At 33.6% G+C, this 27919-nt stretch overlaps 1 protein-coding gene across 2 annotated transcripts in view; it reads right to left on the minus strand.

Moving 5' to 3' along the window:
* Nucleotides 1-27919, minus strand: part of EPHA6 (EPH receptor A6) — a 941742-nt gene that overhangs the window by 875495 nt on the left and 38328 nt on the right. For both annotated transcript variants that reach the window (XM_023216075.3, XM_023216076.3), the window contains exon 2: nucleotides 12118-12182. In XM_023216075.3, coding sequence (XP_023071843.2) covers nucleotides 12118-12182 — 65 coding nt within the window. The remainder of the gene's footprint in view (nucleotides 1-12117; nucleotides 12183-27919) is intronic.

Consider the following 27919-nt stretch of genomic DNA (forward strand, 5'->3'; position numbering starts at 1 on the left):
ATATTTATTGATGGTAAACTTAGTGCTAATTAATGTTAAATACTGAGGATAAATTAATAAAAATGCAGACAATATTTTACATGTTTTTCACCATTCAAATTTTATTCCTTCTCTATGGTAAAAGAATTAAAATTTTAGACTTAGAGATTTTAAGTCTTAAAAACCTATTCAAAACCATCATATAAATAGTATTTTTTAAGAAAGACAGCCTTGTTGGAATGATATAAATTACATAACGAGACAGACATAACATAGCTGGGGGCTATGTGGTAATATTTAATGACATTAGCTGATAATAGCTTCTGAAGCCAGACTATTAAGTTCCTTGTGCTTGGGTTGAATTTTTCTAACTATTCTATCTGCATTCAATTAGAGTAATCTTTTCAAAATGTTAATTTGCTTACTACTGTCTAATAAATTTACACTGAAATTAGCATAATAATGGCATGCCTTAGCATCACTTACAAGGCCCTTTTATCCGTTTTTCCTTGACATCTCTCTTCCTTTCTTTCGCTTGCTCTCTTTCTCATTCTGTCTCTCTCCCTCTCTCTGTCTCTCTCATACTCTCTCTCTCTCTTTCTATTCTCCAGGAATATGGGCCTCCATTCATGTCTTCTAATGTGCCTTGCCAATTCTGTTCCCACTAGGGCTTATGGTCATGTACACAATTAGTATAATGCTTATCAATAGAAAGAATACAAATTAACTATAATATGGTAGCTATTTATAATATGGTACATATTTAATTACTATGATATTTGTAATGAACATGATAATTTCTTAGAGTATTTTCACTGGTAACCATACAGAAATCACTTCTAATGTGCACCAGAAAGCATCGCATTTAATGTAAACATACAATTTGTTTAATGAATCACATTATTAAATCAATCTCTCTAAATCAACAGAACAAATTTCATTTTATCTTCCCAAACATGGCCTTTAGGATGCATGAACATTCAAAAGAAAAGAAAATACATATATATACAGATACATACTATATACACATGCAAATCCTAATTCCATGCTTTTAATGAAAGACTTCTTTAATCTCATTGAAGTATTTGTGTATACACTGTGTATACATTGCTAATTATGGGGAAGAATAAGACTAAGTTAAGCATCATATTTATTAGCACAATAGGTTTTGCTTTGCTAAAATAAAACCAAGTCAAATCATTTTAAGAATCTATTTTGCTGACTATGGTACATTAATTCAAAATACTAATTGCATGGAATATAGATTACAAAAACCTATTTAACATTTAACGCTGACCTATGTTTTTTGAAAGCTTCACTGGTTAGTATTAATTCTCTAAAATTTGTGGTCCATCTATCAATCATTAAAAATACATATGCTCCATTTTTTATTCTCATCTTAATTACAAGGTGCAGGATTAATAACCACCTGGGGCTAATAATTCCCAGATGTGATTCAGATCATCAACTGTTCTAAACCGGTCATTAATTCTTCGAAAGTATATTATTAAGTCTTGATAGGTATTACTTAAATACCTTAATGGCTATTTTGTAGTCTTTTATTTTGTAGGTAAATATCTTTCCATTCCACCTTTAAATTTCTATTTTAGTGAGAGAATAGTGAGATAATGGATTGTCTAAAATACAGAAATGAGAGCAAATGTATAAACTTTCTACCTGTACTTAAAAACAATGATGAATAAGAACACAGTCCAATTTTCACAACCATTTAGTCTTTTCTCCACAACTGATTCTGCCCATAGTATCAAATTATTCCAGATCCAATGAGAGTTGCAAAATACAGACTTTAAACAATATTCTATTTAAAATAATTTGTTACATGTACATCTACTTAACTATCCAGCCAACTTTCACTGAACATCCCTCATATAGCACTTACTATGCCATCTACCTGACCCAGAGATACAACACCCAATCCATTACTGCAAGAGTTCACAGTATGGTAAAAGATAGACATTTAAGTATTGTGAGATAAATGCTATGATATACACTGAGTTTCAGATGGTCCCAGAAAAGGAGTTTCCTAATTCAACCTTTGGCAACGTAAGTCTTCCAGAAAAGGCAGAACATTTCTGTCTTAAGAGACCAATAGGAAAAAGTGAGATAAAGAAAGTGGGGATTGGAATGAAGAGAGATAAAAGGGAACATTACAGACAGACAGAAGCATGGTCTTTTATCCAAGACAAGAGAAAGCAAGTCACATGGAAGAAACTACCAAAAAGGTCTTTTTTGAAAAAGCTGGAAAGTGGAGGTGGCTGAAGATCAGGGAGTGTTAAAGATGAAGATCAGAAAAGGCAGCTGTTGGCCACAGGTTAAATGGTAGGAAAGGAGAGGAGGAGATTAGTAGATTAGGGATATGGACATAAATAGATCTTCAGTTTAGAAAATCAGTTCTGGCAACAGGATGAGAGACGGACTGAAAAGGTCAGGAGAAGGGGCAGGAGAAAGACCCAAAGCAGGTAAACAATCTAGGATGCAACTATGGTGATTTGGAGAGAAAATGATGAAGAGTCAAACCGATGATGGAGTGACAGATGAAGCTGATGATACAGGCTGATTTGAAAGAGCTTTTGAAGGTTGAATTAAAAAGATTTGGTAGAAAATAAGAAAATGCAGAAAATAAGAGTAAATTTATCACTTAAAATAGAAAATAATTAAATTTATAAAAATGTCTATGCCAGGCACGGTGGCTCATGGAGGATCACTTGAGCCCAGGAACTTGAGACCAGTCTGCACAACATAGCAAGACCCCCCGCCCATCTCTACAAAAAAAAAAAAAGAAATAAAAAAGAAAATCTGTATTTTATTAATAATATCTTAGGGTTTCCTAAGACAATTTAGTATGTGTATGTGCTTGCTCTGGATATAGATACAGATTATTTTATTTATAAATAAAATAGTTTATAAATATTTTAATGCCTCTAAGTAAAACAATGAACTTTCTGATAAAATCAGAATCTTAGTTTATATTTTACAATATAGGAATTTATTTTAAAAGAAATAACCAGAAACTTATCTTGGAAGTAAAGACTGAAGTTAAAGCTTTGTAAGTAACAATGCAAAAAATAAAGATAAAATAAATAAAAATAAATAAAAGACTGTATTATGCAAGGCAAGAAGATTTGGCTTAATGAAACCCATACCTTTCATAGGTGTGTGTGTGTGTGTGTGTGTGTGTGTGTGTGTGTGTGTACAATGTGTAGTATATACCTACATATTTTTACAGAATGACATCATCATGGCTATTCATTAAAGAATAGTAGGGATACTGAAAAATGAATTCCATACATACTTATTTTTCAGCTGCCCGGAGAATATAAGAGTGACTACATATTCAGGAACATCAATAAATACTTCACATCTGATTTATTAAATCATTGTTACCTGCTTTTCTGTTACTTTTCTTCCTCACCATAGAATTAATTTCATCATTCTCCAAAACATGCTCTTTCAACTAGTGAAAAATAAGGCAGCAATCCATTTTCTTTTGCAGAGGTTGCTGTACAGGAAGGAATATTCTGAGATAGTGGAGAAAGAAGTGACCCAAATCATAGTTGCTCGAGTATTAAATAATTAAAAATTTATGGACTCTATAATAAACTATGCATATTCCTTCACCTGTTTCTCTGTACTACCTGGATGCAGGGGTTGTCATTTACCCATGCATGAACTGATAAAAGCCATCAGCTTTGGATGATTCATGTGCCTGAGTTCTCCTCAAGGAAATTCTACTTTCTACGCTCTTTCATGTTTCTTGTTCTGTCTCCAAATGGTGTTGGTGTTTCACCATTATTATTATTATTATCATTATTATTATTATTATTATTATTATTATTATTATTAATGCAATCTATATTTACAATCTGGCAGCCCAGGTAAAAGGAATTTAAGAAAAACTAAGAATTGGACCTAAAGATTCAGCAGAAACTTGGTCATCTCTAGAGGTGCCAACTACCTTAATCTTTCCTTTCTTCATGGCTTTTTCTCTGCATCGTCTATGTTCTCCTCCTACTACTGAACGGCCTCCCTTTAGTTATTGGACTTTTTCCTGCTCTCCTAGAACTGTTACTTGCACATGACTTCAGGTCATCAAGTCCCCCTACTCTAACCCTTCTGCATGTATCTTTCAATGTATCTTTACAGCAGATGTTTCTGACTGCTATTTCTCCTGAACTCTTAACATAGAAATCCTAAATTCCTAAAAGAGGAGTCTGATTGGCTTAGTCATTTATGGAAATCCCCATGAGACGTGCCAGGAGCTGGTTAGTCAATGAACTGGTTGTCTTTAGATTATGTGTCCATCTTTGTCTCAATAACATATGGGTGAGGGAGTAGGTCACTGTGTCACTAACTATAACTGCTATCCCTCAGCAAGCCCGTTGGCTGGACAATTTACTTTAGAAGACATTTTGAGAATGGTAAGAACGCTATCATTTCAAATATAATTATTTCCATAAGTTTTTTTTGGACTGGACTAGTCCATATTTTACACTTAATTAGCCTAAGGTCAATAACAGACATGTAAAAGACACAATTATTGAGGTGCAAATAAATGAAAACAATGTCTCTAAAAGAGACACACAAAAGGAATATTTCTTTAGTTCATTTCTAAGATAATTAAATATAAAAACAATCTAAAACATGCACCAGATATTCTTAGGCTTTTAACTAAGCATTTGTGAATAATTAAGTATCCTTAGTTTAATTATTAATTAAGCTTCAAAGGAGAATTAATCTTTACAGTACTTTTCAATAACTATGTATCCTTTTAAACAAAATCTGTCTTTCTAACAACACTGTAACTAGATTAAGTCTGCACTTGACCAGCCTTAGAGAGTTCTTTTACACCCTTCACCGCAGTCATCACAATGTTGAAAATCAACTTGTGGTTATGGGTACACCGTAATGACTAAAGCCTTGGCTTTGGGATTGACATGACCCCAATTTTAATATCAGCTTCTTTAGTCATCACAACCATGGATAGGTTCTGAAACTTTTCTCAGGTCCAGTTTTTTCATATATAACGTGGTAATAAAAATATTTACTTCACATAAATATTACTGAGATCACAAAAAGTATGTAAAATGCTGAAATGCTGAATTGCAGTTCTTTTATAGACTAATGACACATTAATAATCTGAATATTCTGAGACAGAAATGTACATGGTTATTCCTATGAAGTCAAGACATACAGATTTAAATCTCTAAGAGCACCTAGGAGTTTCATCATCTACCGCTCGATGTGCATATCACAAGAAAGCTCTGAAATCTTCCTTTACCGATTTGTAAGGAAAACTAGCAACAACGTCATGTAAAGGGATAAAAGCTTGATTTACTGTTTAGATTGAATGAACCTGAAAATAAAGCCAACTGCTACTGATAGTGACTGATACGAAGAGAAAGTGAAAATTTCAGGACTGCTTATGGCAAGAAAATAAAAGGCAAAGGAAAATTAATTAGAATCATAATTTGTAAAACTGCTTAAGCAAATGTTGCAACCCATTATATAATGTTTGTGACAGCTGAAAATGTATTATTTTGCCTGGTCCAGCAAGTAAGTAGTTTAGAATTAGCTTCTCCATTGTGGCAAGTAAAAAGCTGAACAAACTGAAAAATCAACAACTCCACTTAGATCAGCGAGTAAAATACTGGCCCAGAATTGGAGAGATGGACTGGTGGATACAGAAAATCGTAACTTTTTTTTTTTTGAGATGAAGTCTTGTTCTGTCTTCCAGGCTGGAGTGCCGGGGCATGATCTTGGCTCACTGCAACCTCCACCTCCCAATTCAAGCGATTCTCCAGCCTCAGCCTCCCGAGTAGCTGGGATTACAGGTGACCGCCACCACGCCCAGCTAATTTTTGTATTTTGAGTGAAGATGGGGTTTCACCATGTTGGCCAGGTTGGTCTCGAACTCCTGACCTCAGGTGATCCACCCACCTTGGCCTGAGAATCATAATTTAAGGAAGCAGAAATCCAACAGTTTATGTGTAATGGCAATATCAGATGGGGAAAAAAAGAGAAAGGAAGAGAACAATATTTATTTAAAGCAATAATGACAGAGATGTTTCTCCAAATTATTGTCAGGCTACAAACCACAGATTCAGGAAGCTCAAAGAACACTAAGCAGGATAAACGCCAGAAAAACTATATCTACATATACCATATTCAAATTTCAAAAAATATTCTCACATCAAATAAAAAAAAAACACACACACATATAAAGAAACAACTTTGAAAGAAGCCAGAAGACTCAAACACCTTAAGTATAGAGGAGCAAGGATAAGAATTACATATAATTCATCCTCAGAAACTACACAAGCAATAAGAGTGGAGTGAAATATTTAAAGTGTTTAGAGATTTGTTAAAGCTCACCAACCTGGAATTCTGTACTTCGTAAAATTTTCCCTCCAAAGTGAAGAAGATATGAAGACTTTATCGAACAAAATTCAAAGAATGTGTTGCCAGCAGATCTACCTTGCAAGAACAAGAAATGTTCAAAGACATTCTTTGGAGAGAAGAAAAATGAAATAGGTCAGAAATTTAAACCTACATAAAGCAAAGAAGAGGAGAGGAGACAGCAAGTTTGGAAGCCACCCCCCATAAACACAGGAGGCTTCTATCCTAAAATGCCATGTGTTCCTTTCTGCTTGTCCCAGGAGCCACAAGGAGATCTCCAGGCAATCATGAGCTCACCTGTGCTGACATGTGCTTCAATAGGGACAAGCCCCTGAAAGGAATGGTCTCAAGAAACAAACGTTGGCTTTGCAGATTGTGTTCCTCCAACTGCAAATGATTTTAAGAGAACGTTTGGGTACTAAACATGACCGTCTTCAAACAGGCTCAGTCATCACATGAGATTCTGTGCAGGAAGCTGTTCATTTACAGGCTGCTCTTTTAAAATATTTGACTCATCAAACCAAAGGAAGAAATGTAAGAATTATGTCTCATGTATCTATCTCTTCCCAGTGAGTATCCAGGTTTATTTTTCTTTTCTAGAAAAATGCTTTCAAGGAACATAATACACTGGTCTTCAAATTCTATCTCATTTGGTTAATTCAATTCAGCATCTTTTAAGAGGCAGTTACCACACTGGAATCTCACTCTAGGGTCAATAAGTCTTTCTATTATTACTGCCCATATTTGCTTTCAATCTTTCTATTATTACTGCCCATATTTGCTCTGGCAATTCTTGGTTATGAAGCTAACTTAATAACATATAACATATGTTTTGATTATATATCAAGCAAACCTGAATATACTATTCACAGTTAAAGATCATAACTACTACTAGATCCCAAGAGGGTTCATATATTTTTGTAATGACTGACCATGTCCACCACCACTTCCAGTACGCAAAATAGCATTTTTCACATAGTTAATGTGCAGTGAAAGATTAAATAAATGAGTATACATACGTATTTTATTTATATTTAAATGAAAAAAGCACTCATTCTATATTTTTGTCTTATTTGTTAAGTAAACAAAGGCACAAAAATATAATTGTGGTTCAAAAGAAAACAATATTTGATACATGATAAAACATGATTCTGGAAAAAGCAAAGAAACAAACGCTCTATATAGAAGTCTGGATTTTTCATTTCTTTAAAATATTTGGGGTGCTTGCAATACTCCTAACAATAATATTTATGTAATGTTTATTATGATCCTGACATTGTTGTAAGTTCTTTACATATATTACATAATTTCATCCTTCTAATAATCTAATGATATGAGTACTATTATCAAGCCCTTGCCCTTATGTGGATGGTAATTAACACCTTACAGTTATAAAATGTCTTACAAACATGGATATTAAAGAAATGCCCACTGACAGAATTGATTAATTAACAAAACCTAATGCCTTTCTTTAAAATATGTAACAATATAATTGAAATTAACACGATGGGTGTCTAGAACATTGCCGTATATGTTGTGAAGTTTCTAAGAAGAAAAATTATTTAAATATCAGTTTGAAAACAGTAACTATAACAATCCATAGTCACCAATAGAAATTATCACCAAAATTTGTTTTCAGAATTTGAATATATACATGGTATAGTTTTGGATAATTTCAATTTTAGGATGAATCAAATTGTAATACTGAAATCTTGTACTATGATGAATTACTTCTTAAATTGCATTATAAAAACAAATGTTTATTGGTAGATACTCCATTCTCTTTCACAGTACATCCAATCTTTGATTTTCATCTTTGGAAAAATTATATTCAGAAATGACGGGCTCTGATTAACGGAATAAAGTATCTTTCTACAGAGTTTAATTGTAATCTATGCTTCTTCTATTATAAAAATAAAAACCATTAGTTGTTAGGTTTACTTACAGCTTTTATTTACACATGAGTAACATGTTTTCTTATTTTCCTAACTGTGATGGTTAATTTTATGTATCAATATGACTAGGCTAAAGATAACTGCTACAACATTATTTCCAGATAACTGTTAAAACAGTATTTCCAGGTGTGCGAGTAAAGACGTTTCTGGAAGAGCTTAGTATTTGAATCAATAGATTAATTAAAGAGTATCTGCCCTCCCTCACTAATGTAACTTGGCCTCATATAATCCACTGAAATGGAGACAGAATGAGAAAGATGTAGGAAGGACAAATTTGCTCCCTCTTCTTAAGCCGGGACATCTGTCTTCTCCTGCCTTTAGAAATCAGAGTTCCTGGTTCTTGGGTCTTCTGACTTGGAAACTGACATCAGTACCCACTCCCCAGGCCTTTGGACTAGGACTAAATTACGCCACCAACTTTCCTTGTTCTTCAGTTTGTAGATCATGGAACTTCATGTCCTCCATAATCATGTGAGCCAATTCCCAAAATAAATCTCAGTATCTCTCTCATTAGGTAGAAAAATAGATACAGATATACATAATAGATACAGATATATCTCCTATTGGTTCTCTTTCTCCAAAGAACCATGGCTAATACATGAAGTATTTCAGGGTAAGTTTCCTAATACCAATTCACTATGGCCAACAGATAGGATCACATATCTTGTACTACATTGCATTGCCGAAGCCCTAGTGATCATGTAAGTCAGAGCACACAAAAATTATCTATAAAATATGATATTCAAAACCAATATTCAGTATTAGAGAAACACAAAGTTTTCTACTCTCCAACTGTCACTAAAATAAAATGTGATGTTTTATCCAACAGCATTTTTGTTTTCCTAACATTCAATTTTGTCTTAATGTTTAATTAACAGGTATGCCACTGTTGAAAATGGTAATTTTTTTTGTATACTATAGTGGCTATATCTAAGCCCAACAGAACTATGTAACAAAGATCTCATCCACCATGTACACATTAAACATAGGTTTTAAAAGTTAACTCACTGATGCAGAGATATGCACTATCTGCCTCAACTTAGTGAAATTCTAAGTCTTGCAAAACATGGTTCAGCCTATGATTACAGGTCCTATTTCTCACTACATACCTCCAATCCAGTCAAATGATTTCCACTGCATCCCTACAGGCCAAATGATTCTCAACATTCCTAAAACTTGATACATACACGAAATAATTCTGTGCCTTTGCTCAAGCCACTCCCTTCACCTAGAAGTTGCCTTCTCCCTTTTTTTCAAGCCCGTATGCAATTCCTTCACGGTGTTTTTTTTTTTTTTTTTTCTCTTGAAAGAGCTGACATGCAACTTCTTATTCCCAATTTTCCCTGACCAGAATTAACTTCTCCTTTTCATTATTATTTCACAAAACATTACTCAGAACAACCTGAAGACACATTCTTCAGTCTAGTTATTCTGTATAATTATCGTTGTGCTTCAATACACCTTGAGGGTAGAAAAATCTGTCTTAGGAACAACAACAGGGTGTTTGGCATAGAGGAACATAAAACGGAAGTTTGTTAAATTGAATTCAGGACAATGATTAAAAGAAAAAGTATATGTTGACACAAATGAATTGATAAGCAAGTGTTTTAGAAAATTCATAATTCTCTTTTCATTTCTGTAAGCCTAAAACGTTATTTGTTCAGACTATTCATCCTTTTTCCATAATTACTAACCAGGGATGCTCAATTTCCTACTGAAATGTCTATTTATTGGTCTGTTCACAGGCACACTCTGAATGCCTAATTCTGTAACCATATTAGCATGATATTACTAGTGGAAAGATGATTTTAAGTAAAAAAAAAAAATCTGTGAAATTAATGATTAGATTTCCTGTATTTTATGTAGCACATTATACAATTTCAAAAATGTCTAAATTCTTTACAGGAAGAGCTTTTTTTCAATTAAAAAGTTATTCCTTGGAAATACATTATTTATAATACCAAATATAGTTTACATCATGTATTGCCAATTATATTGTCTACATGTCTCTTCCACCCATGACATATTTATAAAATCAACTGAATTAGTGTCTATGTGAAAATATAATTGTTAAAATAGTCAATCAAATTAGCATGGCTCAGTGAAACTGAGTACCTGAAAACTTTATATGATTTCAATTAGATATAATTACAATTTTAATGTATGGATATAAATGCTAGTTTACATGTTATAAACTGATGAATGGTTCTGGTGGATTTTAAATACTGTAACTGTATTGATAGCTAGATTATTTTCATTCTTGGCATTTTCAGTAGCCTCTTTTAAAAGTTCTTCATCCTTACTGAATAATTCCTTATTTTAACCTATAAATAGCATTAAGTAAAGCTCCATTACTACCAGTAATCTATTCTCTTCATTAAAAGAGAAAAAAAATAAATTGCATATTTTTAAAAACTTATTTATACCATCAATCTATTCTACTGTTCATAAGATTGCACACACACATACAGTCACACACACACACAGTCACACACACACACATATATGAAAGGTATTTTAGAAAAGTTTCATTCATTTCTTGAAAGTGACAAACATGACCCACTTAATATACTCAACAAGACTAATGTTTGTTCATTTTAGTGGAAATAAGAGAATGAACATAAAAGCATAACCCCAGTTTAAGATACATACCTCAGAAACAGTTTGATGAGTGTTCTAGTAGAATAAACAAACCTTCCAGAAAAATAAACTTACAGTATATAAAACTTACAAATCTAAAGAAGCAAATGGGCTGTTGAAGAGAGGAAGATTTAACTCTTCATAGGATATTTTAGTTGAAAATACACACTTAGTGAATAACTGTTGTTGTAAAATGTCAAATTCAAACAGCAATATGCGAAAGATTCTAAAAGAACAAAACATATTTGGATCAATTTCTCCTTGAGACTTAAATGTGAAGATATAATAGAAGAAGCAATGTGAAAATAAATGTCAACTAAGAATGTATAATAAGAAAACTACTATTTCTAAGGAAAAAAAGGAAAGCTAACCCAAGTGTATCTGAAAACATGTGACTGCCTCTATCATTCAATATTTTGATTAACTAGACAAAAATCAAAGCAAAATGCTTTACAAACCACTTTTATTTTAGCTTAGTATGAAAACAAGTAGACATATACTGTAATGTGAAAATGATGCAAAATATATAAAAATATACAAAAAGTCAAGTACAACCATAGCTAAAATGTTGGTCCATGAAACACTATATCTTGCAAATTACACATCCTTACAAGTATTTAAATACAACTATTTCAGTTAATGAAAACCTAATCACTTTGTATCTTTTTACCAAGTTCAAAAATGCATAATATTTTAGTAGACTTGTATTTTGTATTAAAAACCAAATTGTTAATATTTGCACAATCCATTTATACTGTGGTAGTTTAAAGTTTATTTATGCACAAATACTCATTGAGGGTATCAAATGTAACATAAATATAACATACATAAACTTACACGTAGAAATTTATATTTAAGGAAAATATTTATATGGGAGATATTCTAATGTTACTATGTATAAACACAGCATTAAAGAATAATTACTAATTTAGGAGAAAGGAAGGATCTTTACATATCATTCCCACTGATTACCAGTTCTAATTGTATTTCAATCTTCTGTATGGGATTTAAGTTATATGTCAAAATTCATAACAAGTAGGCCACAAAATTCACTGTTCCATCAATTGTTAGGAGATCTTAAAAATCTAACAATGATGGTGATTTTTCAAAGATATTTAAACTTACCCCATTTAATGGATATGTTTTCCATCCTAATTCTCCCAGCACAGTTGTTGTATCAAGCAACACAACTGAAATTAAATAGAAAATAAAAATTCCATGAATTTCTCAACTAATGCAAAAATATATTAAATTATTAAAGTTATTTAAATCATTAATGTCAATTATGCTTACTATTATTCACTGAATTAAGTTTAATGAGTTATCTTACTTCAGAAATTATTTACATATTAAATAATATAAAATAGTATTAAGTAATGATAAAATGCATAAAGTATTTAGAAATTAAATCATGTATATTTTTGTTAAACAATGCTAAATGAAATTATTAAACAGAATTAAGTCATTTTTAATAGCAGATGTTTCAAACTGATAAAATAACTACTTTGCTTTTCCCCTACTTTCATATACAGTCTTTATACACCACATTCAGTAAGAAAATCCTGTATTAAAGCAGACTTAAATGTGTAAAAAATTCTCTTTTTGTGTTATTAAATGTCCTTATATATAATCAGTAAAATATTAAAAATCATTTTGAAAAATCTTACAATCTTTAAAGCATTGACTACATCGTTATTATATATACTAGGTAGTTTACTTATGGCTAAAGGGTGTGAAAACAAATGTAAAAACCATCCATCTCTTTTCCTGACCAAAGGTAATTCATAATGCGGTCAAAAAAGCAGACACGTAAACACATAATAACATTTTCTGTAAAATTATAAAAGTGAAGACTATACTAACACCCTAGCAGTTAAGTTAGGCTACAGTTGGGTTGGCAGTTCTGGAAGAACTTCGCAAAGCGGATCCAATTTGAACTGGTCTAGGATGAGGGGGTTTCAATCAGATATATGATTTTTCTTTTAATTTTAGAATACTTTCTATAAACTAACTGAAATATGACTAAATCAGTTCTCAGTTGTAGGGGTGGAGACTATTTGGGGGAAGTTAGGTGATAGAAATGATGGGGACAGATGGAGATCAACCAAGGAGGGTTCTTGTAGTGCTTCTGACAGGTAAATGTGGACAGCTCATGATTCAGTAGATATTTAACTACTACCTCCTAGGCCTCCAGATGTCAGTAGGATATGGACCTAACCCTGAGAAACAAGGCTTTGGTATCTCATCATTAATTCTGGTTTTTCATCTTGCCAAAGAAGTGGAATACCTTTTTCCTCTTTTTTTTTTTTTTTCTTTTTTTTTAAGAGACAGGTCTTGTTCTGATGCTCAGGATGGAGTTCAGCAGCACAATCATAGATCACTGAAGCTTTGAACTCCTAGGCTCAAGGCGATCCTCCTGCTGCAGCCTTCTGAGTAGCTGGGACTACAGGCACGCACCACTGTGCCCAGCTAATTTTTTCATTTGTTGCAGAGGGAAGGTCTTACTATGCTATACAGATAGGTCTCAAATTCCTGGCGTCGAGTGATCCTTCCACCTTGGCCTCCCAAAGTGCTGGGATTACAGGCGTGAGCCAAGGCACCCAGTTGAGGGTTTCTCATTTATAATTTTAAAAAATGCAATTGTGAGTATGTTATTTGGCATCTGCCATTTGGTGTCTAAGGATTCCGAAGTTTTACTTAGGTGAACCACTGTGATAAATTTTATTGATACATTTTAAAATATGAAAGTAGGACGGGCGCGGTGGCTCAAGCCTGTAATCCCAGCACTTTGGGAGGCCGAGACGGGCGGATCACGAGGTCAGGAGACCGAGACCATCCTGGCTAACACGGTGAAACCCCGTCTCTACTAAAAAATACAAAAAACTAGCCGGGTGAGGTGGCGGGCGCCTGTAGTCCCAGCTACTCGGGAGGCTGAGGCAGGAGAATGGTGTAAACCCGGGAGGCGGAGCTTGCAGTGAGCAGAGATCCGGCCACTGCACTCCAGCCTGGGCAACAGAGCGAGACTCTGCCTCAAAAAAATAAAATAAAATAAAATAAAATATGAAAGTATCCTTAAATTCCTAGGTTAAACTCTGCTTACTCATTGCAGAATATTCCTTTAGTATTGTTAAAATCTATTAACTAAACATACATTTGTAAAACTAAGCCATAATGTTTAATTAATTTTTATTGTGAAAAATTTTCAAACACTTTTTGAAGTAGAAAAAAATAGTACAATGAACCCTCACATACTCATCACTCAGGTTCAATAATTACCAATTAATGCCCAATTTTGTCTCATCTATACATTTTTACCTACTTCCCCACTGCAAGATTTAATTTAAGTAAATTTCAGGAATTGTATCATTTCACCTGTATAAAAATTCAACATGTATTTGTAAAATACTCTTTTAATATACCTATAATACCTTAATTCATTAATATAAAAAAATTCCTTAATGCAACGAAATATCTAGACAGTGTTCAATATTCTTTATTGTCTCAATTTATTTCAAAAAGAAACCGAGATTCAAATAAGTGCTAATAAGTTAGTTAGCATTCCTGTTTAAGTGTTTTTTTTTAATCTATAAATTTTCCCATTTTTTATCAGTTAAATTTATTAAAATTTGTTTGGCTTACAACAAATCCACCCTCTTCAAATGTACATTTCTGTAAATCATGACAAACTCCTACAGCCACGTAACTACGGCTACAATCAAGCTACAGAATATGGCCTTTACCCTTCCAAAATTTCTTGTGGCCCTTTATAAGGAATCCCTTTCCTATCCTCTGGCAACCACTAATCTGATCTCTTTTCCTGTAGTTTTGCCTTTTCCAGAGTGTCAAATAAATGAAATCACATAGCATGTAGCCTTTTGAGCCTGGTTTCTTTACTTCGCATATGCATTTGAGATCCATCTATGTCACTGCTTGTTTCAACTGTTCCTTTTTATTGCTGAAAACGATTCCACTGTATGGAATTCCCTAGTTGAAGGACGTGTGGGCTACTTCCAGTTAAGAACATTATGTATAGGTCACTCCAAGCTTTCCTATATAGATTTTTTATATGAACCTATGCTTTTATTTCTCCAGGGTCAATACCCAGGACTAAGATTGGTGGGTTATACAGAAAATGTGTGTTTTTTAAATAGACTATCCATCTGGATTCCAAAACTGCTGTGAAATTTTAGATTCTCAGTAGGGAAACGTATGGTTTTCCCATTCCTGTACATATCAGGACTTGATTTTGTCCAGTTTTTTAAAGTCATTCTATCAGGTGTGCAACAGTATCTCATTATTGTTTTAATATGTACTTCACTAAATGGACAGAAACATCAGTATTTCTTTTGGTGATTTTTAAATGTTTGTAAGTTTGATTCTAATTTTCTCATCAAAGATTTCTGCAGAAAATTCACTGGTACAGCCTACAAATCACAATATTCAGATCAAGGGGTTCACTGGAGCTAAGAGTCTAAAAATCTCTAAAGTGTATTGAAATCTATCAACAGCTATTTCCTTTTCATAAGTTTTATATAGGAATTATGACCAGTAAGTTAATTCATTTAATTATTATTGTTTCTAAAACATATCAAGGCTGCTTTGTTCTCAGTATTCGTAATTGTAAACTGTGAAGTATATTCACTTCAAAACAAATAAAAAAGAAAAATATGAATGTACCTATTACAGTGCAAATGCTTAGGAAACATTTTTTATTGCTGTTTCTTAGTATCTTCCAGAAAAAAGATTTACCTAACTGCTTTATTTCATTAAATTGCAATCATACCTCTTAAAAATTCTTAAAAATAGTAAGATTCCAAATTTGCATTTCAGACAGGTGAATGATACTTTAATATCAAAATAAAATTCAGAGTTTTGGATATATGTAACAAATATTTTAATTTTATCATTTGTTTCACATACAAAAAAACCCCCACAAATTCAGGTTTTTCAGGCACACTAATTACGTTGAACCCAGCAAGGTGAGAGCTCCTCCTGCTGGCTCCAAACAAAAGTTATCTAGACCCTACCAGAGAGCAAAAACACTGTAAACTCAGTAGGAGGAAAAAAAATTACATCAGCATTAGCATCAGTAAAAAAGTCAATACTTTTCAATTTTTAATATAATAGCGATGTTTAAATAGGAAGATTAACACCTATTATTTACGTAAAGAGTACAAATGAAAATACAATTATTTATTCATAGCATAATAAATGAGAAACTGAATAAAACAAAAAAAAAATAGGTTGGGGTCATCAAAATGAAGTTCTGAAAATACACGTTTTGCTTTGTAAGCAACATAACGCATATGACATGTCTGTATAACTGCATACAATTTTCCTATTAACTTTTAGAAAAAAACTTCCAGCATATTGTATTTCTTTCTGAACGTGTCCTTTAGTTTGAGTTGTTTTTATTCATGCTTTTGGAAATTATAAGAAAATGCCATTGTGTTTTAAAATAAAATATCTGGATTAAATATGAAAGTTATTATTACCTAAGAATAAAAAACTAAATATTAATTTATTGCCTTTAAATATTTTATCAAGTCTTTACTACATCATTTTAGTAAATCTAAAAGGTATTAGTTTAAAAACAATTAGCATATTGATTTATAGTATATAATAGAAGATCATCTTTATTCAAACAGTACAGTAAGAAAAAGATGAGATTTTATTCATAAATCACTTTGAAAAATTAAACAAGGACGAGATAAATCAAGCCACTAAGAAAGTAGCTATTCTTTTAGGATAATTTTGTTGTAAAAATTTAAGTCAATGTCATGTAAACTGAGTCCAAAGATTTATCAATATGTTTTAAAGTTCAGACAATCATAAATACATGTTTCAGAACTTTGTCTAACAAACCTTATGAAAAATAAAGTAAGGGGTTTCTTCCTAGAATCATTCAATTTAGAAACTTTAAGGCCCAGCTTAAAGGTTCTAAGTTACTAAGTAAAGTTACTAAGTCACTCAGTAACAACACATCAGCAGAGGTTTATGATGGTTCTGTGTTCCACTAACTGTAACACTCTACTATCTCCCATCTGAAAAAACACAAGTAAACAAAGGCAGTACTTCTAACATCATGACCAGATACAATCAGAGAATACTTCAAATTACAGATATAGAAACAAACATGCACCTTTCTACATTACATTTTAGAGGCAGTCCATTTGAATATAATAATGTTTAAATGCTTTAAACTGACATTTAGATTATCAAATTAATCCAGTTTTAACACCACTGTATTATTTCTGAAAGGTAAGAACCAAAAATTTTTACTTTCGGATATACATAATATGGGGATCCACCCTCACAGAGAGTTGCAACCATATTTAAATCTGAAAAAAAAAAACTAACATAGATTGCTTTAAATAGACACTGAATTACGTTGACTCCTGATATGGCCCTCTCTGTATTGGGAATATTTTAAGGAAAAATCTTCTAAAGAGGATCATACTTGCTTAAAAACAATGAAGCTACTTTTATCTAGAACCTGAGATCAATTATTTGTTCATTAGGTGTACTTATAACATTTTGTTTTGCTGCGGTGGTTATTCTTATTTTTTGTCATTTTTGCTTGTTTCCTTGTTTTTAACATAGAGGGCATTCATTATTAATTTTATCTATCCCTTCAGTTACATCTGAGATTGAAAATTTGATTTTTAAGTATAAGGTAATGTGAAAATAGTGAGGTTAAGTTTTTCTAATTAGAGAATAAAATCAAGTCTAGAACTTTTGAACTTACACCTTTCAGTTTTCTACTCTGCTAGAGAGTATGTTTTTCAGAAAACATTCAAGTATCTCTGACCCTTCTTAAAACTAGATGATGATTCCCTTAGTTATCTAAAATAAGCTATAAAAATCAAAAATTATTTTTCTTCACTGTTATCTTGAATAGAAAAAAAAGGGCAAAACACTGAAGCTATATAATTTTCTTCCTAATTAAATTACTTTCAGGATAAATCAAGTGAAGCAGTTTGCTATTACTTAGAAAGCAAGTTATACTCTAGAGCAAGAACTACCACTGAAAACCTCATCCAAATAATGAACGGCTAATAGCTGATTAAAGTATAACTAGAAATGTTCATCTTGACTTTCATACCTTCTTATTTCACTCACTCCAAGAACCTCCAGATCCTTATCCTGACTGACAGAGCTATATTTGCTTCAGCCTTATAACCATTCCTAAAACCTGCTATTACCAGCACTTACCACAGAGACCAAAGGATAACTCAGGTGTGGATGTGATCTATCACAAGGTCACCAAACTACAGGTTCCCTCCTGGGCTCCTGAGCAAGGTCATTGAGATTTATTAATGAGTTATCTCAAAAGATGTGCTTTCCTATAAAACTGCTCTATTATCTCTGTGGTTAAAAATGAGTAAAAGAAAATTTGACATGTCCCTAATTAACAGCATTAGATGCTTCCTCTATTTTGACATCTTCAGCATTTTGTAAGCAAATTTAGTTGAGACCTATATGATTTACATTTGTCTCAATTACTCAGGGATTAAAGAGGTAGAAAATACTATTTGGCTATACTCTTACATTTTCTAGTCTTGTATTAATAAATGTTGTGAGTCTCTCATCTCTCACAAAGAAATGCCCCATTTAGCTGAAACCATTGAACATGTTCCCCATTGCTTACACAGCATCAAACATGTGTCTTGCCTTTCTAGTTCTAACCTTTCTTATGTCCCACCTGTCTTTTATGGGCTTTGGACATTTTCCAATTTTTTGAAGAATATTATGAAACTTAAGGTCTGAAATACACTTAAATCACTGGTTTAACGGTCCTGATAAAAGAGATTATAACTACTTACTTGAAAGTTATATCTACAATATAATGGCCATCTCAATGCAAAACCATTTCTATATAGTGGAAGAAAGGTCTAAAAGAAACTACTGAAACCCTTACTTTAAAAAAAAATAACAGTGGCTTTATGTTGAAAAGGAAATTAAAAAGTCTGTGGAAAAAAAATTTGAGAATTAAAATTTAGTCTTTTTTCTTGAAGATGGAAAAATTTTTCTTCCTGCAGTTTTGCTTGTTCTCTCCATTACACTTACATGGACATAATGAAAATAGATGTTAACTTCCATAACTAGGACCTCAGCAGTCAAGAAATGTTACCTGATTTTACATTATACATTTTGACATTATTTCAACAAACACTTATTGAGTCTCTGTTATATTTAAGACTCTATATATTGGACACTATAGGATATAGAAAGTCTAAGTTACAATGCCTACCTTCAAGGTATACCAGTTTTCTACTTTACGACTTTCGCTACTAGGATTTTTGTGTCAACTCACAAGCCATAGTTTATTCAAACACATATATAGCAGAACAGATTAAAATGCCCTCATTTAGAAGGTGCAGACAAAAAAATGACTGCAGCTATTTAGTAGACTGTGTAGAATTAAATTGCTCTTCTAAAAGGGCAGACATCCCATATCACATCTTCAAAATCACCATCAAAATTGTCAGTAATTGTATCACTTATCGCACTTTTCATAGATGTGCCAAGGACTAAATGCATCCCAGTAGACAACAGAAAGGGAAATAATTTCCTACCCGTAGGATACTCTCCATAACAATCCCAAATACAGGAAATGTCTGCCAAATTTGTCCAAAGAGATATTGTTTTATGTAGAGTGGGAGATGTTTTAAAAATGAATTAAAAAAGCGTAGGCAACATACCAAGACCCTATCTCTACAAATTAAAAATTAAAAATTAAAATTAGCCAGGTGTGATTGTGTGTGCCTGCAGTCCCCATTACTCAGGAGGTTGAGATGAGAGTATCGCTTGAACCCAGGAGTTCTAGGCTGCAGCAAGTCATTATTGCACCACTACACTCCAGTCTGAATGACAGAACAAGACTTGTCTCAAAAAAAAAAAAAGAATTAAGCATTATCAGAGGTAACACTTTTGTAATCTAACCTTTAGTCATCAGCAATAAGACATTATCAGATAAAAATTTTAATTGTGCTGCCATAATTTTGAAACAAATACATATTAAACAACTTGAAAATGACAGAATTCTTTTGTCCATTGAAATTATAACCAAATCAAGACAGCACAATTATAACTATTACTTTAACATGTGTGTGAGTGTGAGTGTGTGTGTTGACGGGGGTGTTTGTGGGCGTGTATCTTTCGAAAAAAATGAATGAATGAATGAGGTAATAGAAAGGGAGCATGGGCAGGAAATGCATGTCTTAGAAAAGAACATTCTTAACCAACTATTGGAAAAGCAGTATAGTGTAAGCAGGAAGGCAGGTGCTGGATGAAATTTAAATGGCCACTGTACTTGGTTTGTGATGGCAAAAGTCAAGGGCTATTTACATATGATCTTTCTGAGATGTAGTTAAGAGGCAAAGTGGTCTCTGGAAAAAATAAAATCAAAGTGGGCATGTGTTTTGAGCCCACAAGGGGTTCTGAGAGGACACACATTTGTATCTTTTGGAGTCATGTTCTCTGTTCCCTGTTGGCCCCAAACCCTGAAGCACTGACTGCCCTCAGACTGCTCACTCTCAGTCCAAACCCTGGACATCTATCCCCATCTCTGATTGTGTACAGTGTTCAAATTATCCCCCTATTATCTGATAACCAACATCCATCATATGAAGAAAACAATTTAAATAAAATAGCATACAAATGTGTTTATGAAATATCATTTCCTCTCTTCCCTTTTGCGTTATTTATTTATCCAAGTTAAATTTGAATTGATTATAGCACCTTTCAGGTAACACTGACTTGGGACTTTTCAGGGCATACCTAATATCACGACACACAAGCAATTTTTCACAGAAATATATTGAAAGAGACTTCCTAAATCTCCAACTTGTATCATGTCCCAAAAAATTTAACCACTGTTTAGGTTACATATTTTCCTATCTACTTCGTGGGTTCTCTACTTTGCTTTAATACTGTATGCTTGGCCAAGTTGTATTTCTTATCTTACTAATTGTTGGGTGTTGCTCTAACCTAAACCATGTAATTCTCTAAGCGAACCCTGGCTCTCAATAAACTATGATCTTCTTAGCCACCCTACTAGGGTAGCATGGCTACTCTATATATGACAATAAGAGTAACACACAAAAGTTTGTTTGCTGTGTCATGGGTCATGACTGCCTCTTCTTCAAGTTTTGAATCTCTCTTGCTAATTAATCCACTTGACAAGTATTCAAGAGAAATCTAAGAACAATGGTGTTGTTTTCTTCGATTCCCCCACCCCCTTTCTCCAGCTGATTTCTGAATTATCTATACTCTAGTTCCTTTAGATGCTAAAAAAGGCAGAGCTGAACTGCCAGTATTCTACAAGCAGCTAACTAAATTCTATTCACGAACATTCAGATTTCACAGTAACCTGCTCACAAAACATGGTTATTGGGTCATTAAACCAGATACAATAATATACATTCTGGGGAGATGCTACAAAAATAATTTAAATGAAAACGTTATTTTCTAATCATTTTACCATGATTTCAACATCGTTGACTGCCTAAAAATTATGTGTTGTCATCTGTATAGCTAAATTGGATTGTAGTAGTTTAGTAAGTAACACTGACTGTAGAACAGAGTAGTCTATAATGAGAGAAATGGGCAGGAAAAACGTGAAGACTTAAAAAAAAATATTAAGACAACCAGTTGTCATATCATTTACACATTAAACAGCTCTTTGCACAATTATTTGATAAATAAAATCATGAAAATTATGTAGGACAAGTTCCTACTGGAAACTATTGAGGAAATGTCACAGTGAATGTGATGCCAAATTTAGAGACACATGAACTGTAAGGCAGCTAATCTTTTTTGGCATATTTCTGTATTGCAGAGGAGTCAGGAGGAGGAATGGTTCATAAATGAAACACTTACAAATGTGACCCATGCCAAGAGCAGCATGGCTTCAATATAGAGAAAAGAATGACAGATGGAAGCTTTATGGTTGGCATAAACTATAAAATACAATAAATGCATTATTATCATTACCCTGTAGGGAAGCAAATCATTAAGTACTACTGTAAAATTGTTTATCATCAGAACTTTCTGCAATAAAGTAAATGCAAAAGAAATGATAATGACAGTTTAACATGTAGGCAAATGGAAAATATTTTATTCAATATGGGTTCCCCAAGTACAATTAAGCATAAGAAAGCAAATGTAGGCGTTCATAAGACATTGATCAGTTTTCTTAACTTACTGACTACTCAAGATATAGATTATGGCAAAGAACTCTATAATGTTCAGAAACTATTAATATTTTGATGACTAAGTGAAATAATCAGGTTCAAAATTCTATCCTCAGCTTTTGTGACTGAGAAGATTAATACTTATCCTTCCGAAGAGGCATGATCATATTTTAGGAGACTGGTTCTTGTTAATCAGGCATACAGGAGACTCATTTATAAATGAGATTGATTTATTCACTGATGATTTAACTCCCCAGGGAATCTCCTTCCCTGCAGGTAAATACATTCAAAGGACCAAATTACAGATAAAGATTTCTTAGAGAGTACTAAATTACTAGAAAGGAGTGACCCTGTTTTACTTTTTTAAAATCCTCTAGATCTATTTCCACTTAATAAATGAATGATTGTATCTACCCATTTTAAAGCTGTTAAATTTGAACAGTGATGAAGAAACACAGATAAATTTTCTATTTATAGGAATTATTTTTCAAATATAGGTATTGTCAACTATAACACTAGTATTTCGGACACTATTTACAAAATATGTAATAGTTCCCATAGTTATTGCCTATCCTTTATTGTCTAAATTTTAGAAGGCCTAGTTTTAAATTTTTTTTTTTTTTTTGAGACGGAGTCTTGCTCTCTTGCCCAGGGTGAAGTGCAGTGGCATGATCTCAGCTCACTGCAAGCTCTCCCTCCTGGGTTCACGCCATTCTCCAGCCTCAGCCTCCCAAGTAGCTGAGACTACAGGCGCCTGCCACCACGCCCAGCTAATTTTTTTGTATTTTTTAGTAGAGACGGGATTACACCGTGTTAGCCAGGATGGTCTCGATCTCCTGATGTGATCCACCTACCTCGGCCTCCCAAACTGCTGGGATTACAGGCGTGAGCCACCGCGCCCAGGCAAGTTTTAATTTTTTGGAAAGAAAAATAGTTCTACCTGTAGATTCACTTGATTTATAAACCAATATTTTTTCCCAAAGTTTCTTACATGTGAGTAAAATTCTGATTCTATAGACTGATTTCATTTTCAAATGAGGACAATGACATTTGCAGACCATGACTCATGATTTGGGGAAGAAGCTAAAATTTTAGGCGTAGAGTCCAATTATTAGTTGGGCAGGTTGCTTCTGCCATAAACTGCCTTTTTTTTTGGTTTTTAATTTATGAGACAGGGTCTCCTCTGTCACCCCGGCTGAAGTGCAGTGGCACGATCTCTGCTCACTGCAACCTCCACCTCCCCTGCTCAAGTGATTCTCCTGCCTCAGTTTCCCAAGTAGCTGGGAGTACAAATGTGCACCACCACCCTCGGCTCATTTTTGTACTTTTTTCTAGAGATGGGGTTTCCCCATGTTACACAGGCTAATTTTGAACTCCTAGGCTCAAGTGATCTTGAGCCACCTTGGCCTCAACCTTATGCAACCCTGGCCTCCCAAAGTGCTGTGATTACAGGTGAGAGCCACCCAGGGCCAGCCTTAACTTGCCTTTAACAGAGGTAAATATACTGCGGTTCTAATTTTTACTGATGAAGAACAATAAGAGTTGTATAGACTTACAACCATTGATTTATCAATGAAAATAGTTTCTGTGTAAATTATCTTAATATTTTTATTCTACTTCAGTTGTTCATATTTCATCATATTCCATAAAGCTGCCATATTTGGAAAAATGCAAAATTATATGTTCTTCAGGAATCTCTTCTGTATTTTCTCTGTTCTTTCACTTTTCAAAGAAAATTAATCAGTTTAGGGATTTCAACTATTATTTTAATGCTGTCAACCTCCAAAACAGTATCTACAGCATAAATTTCCCTCTATGCTTCAGACACAATTCAGAGGCCTCTCAAATGTAACATGTTCACATCTGAACTCACTGTTTTCTCATTAAACAGGCACCACCTCCTGATTTCTCTGTTTCAGTAACTGTTACCCAGCATCTGCCCAAGTACACAAATTGTGAACCAATATCCTATCCATAACTCATCCCTCAATATTAACAACAAATCTATCAGTTTACAAACTGGATGCTGTAAGCAGAATAATATGCCTGTCTCCCAGGCTGTCCATATCCTGATCCTAGGAACCTATGAATGTGTTGTTACATGGAAAAGGAAAATTAAGGTTGCAGATGAATTAAGGTTGCTAATCTGCTAAGGTTGCTAATCTCCCTCAAAATAGGGGGACATTTTATATTGTTTGTATGGGCCCAATATAATAGTAAAGGTCCTTAAAGTAGAAGAGAAAGCCAGAGAACTAGAGGAAGATGTGACTCCAGAAAGGCAGAGATGCAATATTGCTGGCTCTGAAGAGAGAGGAAGGCAGCCAAGGAACGTGGGTGGTCTCCAGACATTAAAAAGGGCAAGAAAATGGATTATCTCCTAGAACCTACAGAATGGAATGCAGTCGCACTAACACCTTGATGTTAGCCTAGGGATATCCATGTCAGACCTCTAACCTACAAAATTGTGCAAATAAACGTGTGTTATTTAAACCACTGAATATGTACTAATTTGTTACAGCAGTAATAGATAACAAATACAGTAAGGTTTTTAAATCATCTTCAAATATATGGCTTTCTAACCCCTACCAATTCCATCTAACTCAACTGGGATCTCTTCATCTTGTTTCTTTCATTGAATTCAATGCAGCCTCAGTGGTCTATCTGAAATGAAAATTTGATTTCTCCATTTTCTGTTCAAAACTCACTTTCTCTTCAAATTACTCCTTCTCATTTACAATATTCCTAAAATATTTGCTATGAATGTGTATTTATTTATTCCATACACAGACACATACACACACACACCTATTTATATATATTTATATATAATATATATTTTTATATATTATATATTTATATATAAACAATCCACTAGGTTCTGTGTATAAAGTTGGATCAAAACAAACATAGGCTCTGCCTTCAGGGTGATTACAATCTCCTGTGAAAAACAGAAAATAACAGAAAGTATAAAATAAATATATAATTATATATTATGAGAAGCGCTATAAATCTAATTTAGCTTTCAGGCCCACAGAAAAATCTCTTAATGAAGTCAAGAGATTGAGACCATCCTAGCCAGCATGGTGAAATCTCATCTTTACTAAAAATACAAAAATTAGCTGGGCGTGGTGACATGCACCTGTAGTCCCAGCTACTCAGGAGGCTGAGGCAGGAGAATCACTTGAACCCAAGAGGCAGAGGTTGCAGTGAGCTAAGATTGGGTCATCGCACTCCAGCCTCGGAGACATAGTGAGACCCCATCTCAAAAAAAAAAGTCATGATCAAACAGAGTTGAAGTATTCTATATATCATTTTTTTTAGATTCATGATATAAATTATATAATGAATTGGAAATATATAAAATATCACAATTATGTGTAGGTGAGGAATTTATAATAACTAGATACACACAACTGAGAAAACACAAACAAAAAACACAGAATACTTTAAGTAGCTGCAAAATATTGAGAAGAGTACATTGCAGAGGGAATAGCAAGTCCCTGTGATTTTATAAATCCAGTGTTCTAAAAACAATAAACAGTAAGATAAACTTCATGCTTTTGTATCATATTGTGTCAAAGGAAGTTACTAGAGTAGGGTCAAAGCACTGACAGAACCACAATAACAATCTTGAAATCCTGATCATAAAGGGAAGGAAAAAGACCAGAAAAAAAATATCGATTAAAAGGAAATCATAATGATTCAGGAGTTCAAACAATAAAAACAAATTTTATTAATTTTAGAATTTAGATTAATGTATTCAGAAAAGTTTTCTTTATACATATGTATATATACCTACATATAACTAATCTGAAAGAATCCACTCAAGACTATTTCAACTATTTTTTAAAAACTTATGAAAAAGAAGCACTATCTATTCAGAATAAAACAAATCAGATGGTGCTCTCTACACAGAAACAGTCAATGCATTATGGCCACTGAGGTTGGAGAATGAGGGGGGAAAAACATCAAATGGCATTTAAAAGCATTTAAAAAGAGCTATAGATGTGGCTATAACATCTTTGAAGTTAAATACAGGGATCCCACTGATTTGACACTTTCATGTTGAAGTGGCCAGAACGATACCTTCTACAGACCTACTATTTGGTTGGGTTTTTATATAAATTCAATATTTCTGTAAAGTTTCTGTTCTATTAGATACCAGATACATTGAAACCTCAGAAAATAAAAAAAAAAAAATGTTGAAAAATCTTTACACCTATTATTGCTCTCAAGCTGTAATTATACATTTTGATAATATGCCTTTACCCTTTAGAGGAGCAAACTGAATATATGGAGGTATGCAAGCCTCTGTAGGCCAAGACTGCACATTACTGCTGGCTGAAGAGTCCTCTCTTTTCTGGAAGGGGAAGTCAAAATGACATGAACAAGACATAGGTTACTCTGACCATGGGGTAAGTAGTAATTATCTTGTATATACTCTATTATAAGGACAATCATATCCTAGTCACATTATTTACAAAGAAATGGATGACATTATCTTTAAAAAGTTTGGGAGCCCAAAGAAAATGTATAAAGCAACTGTAAGAAAATCTTATTAGCTGAATAATTCTGTCTAAGGTTCCAATCCCAGGTGAGGAAGCTGCTTATGTGAGAAACACCAACAGATGCAGTTATCATCTGCATCTGCATCTCCTCATCGCCTTTGTCAATCATCTGTTAAGTACTCTAAATCCAAGAACTGCAGGAGACACACAAATAAATACAGAGTGAAGGGCAACAGGTTGAAGGGGAGCAAGCCATTTTTATACCAGGAAGTTTTTTTTTATAAGATACTTCACAAGCTTAGTAAGATACTACACTATGTAAAATTCTGAAAACCAAGGTAACTGAGAACACTTAGCAAACTTATCTAAACTTATGGAGGAACTTATGGAGACAATTTTGACCTTATGCTGTCCAGAAGATTAAACTTCACTTTTTATTATTTTCTGAGACAGTCTCGCTTTAGTCACCCAGGCTGGAGTGCAATGGTGCCATCTTGGCTCACTGCAACCCCTGCCTCCTGGGCTCAAGTGATTCTCATGCCTCAGCCTCTGGGGTTTTGCCATGTTGGCCAGGGTAGTCTTGAACTCCTGACCTTCAGTGATCCACCCAAGTCAGCCTCCCAAAGTGCTAGGAATATAGATATGAGCCACTGCACCTGGCCCAAACACCCTCTTGATGTAGCACTGGACTCACCTTGAGAAAAACTGGCATTTCCATTTTTTCTAAAAATGTAAAACTCCAGTTGCTCCAGATCAACTCCAAAATATCACACATTATACTGAAAATGGTCCTACCATATCACCATTAATAATGATGCAACTGAGCTAAAACATCTGGTCAATTCAAAAAACAAAACACAATTTACAAATATGTACTTGCATGTATCCATTAAGTCTTTCGTTACCTACATTTCTCTTAAAGACGGTATTTCTCCAGTATTACCTAAATTCAACAACTACTCTGAGCATCTGTCATATGACCAACATGATGCTTCTGTGTCCCTGCAGATCTTGGTTTTCATCCCTCAAGCGTTTTTTTCTCACCATTCCATCCCTCAAGTGCAGCGCTCCAGGCCGTACTAAATTTACTTCAAGTTATGAAAAACATCAGATTATTTGGGCCTTTTCATAAGCTAGTATCTTCTCCTCTCAGTGATTACCTACTCAGCCTGAGGCTCGGCTTAAATGGCAGTGCCTGTTAGAAGCATCTTCTGATATCCT

Source organism: Piliocolobus tephrosceles, chromosome 2, assembly GCF_002776525.5.
Source record: "Piliocolobus tephrosceles isolate RC106 chromosome 2, ASM277652v3, whole genome shotgun sequence".
NCBI classification, from domain to species: domain Eukaryota; kingdom Metazoa; phylum Chordata; class Mammalia; order Primates; family Cercopithecidae; genus Piliocolobus; species Piliocolobus tephrosceles.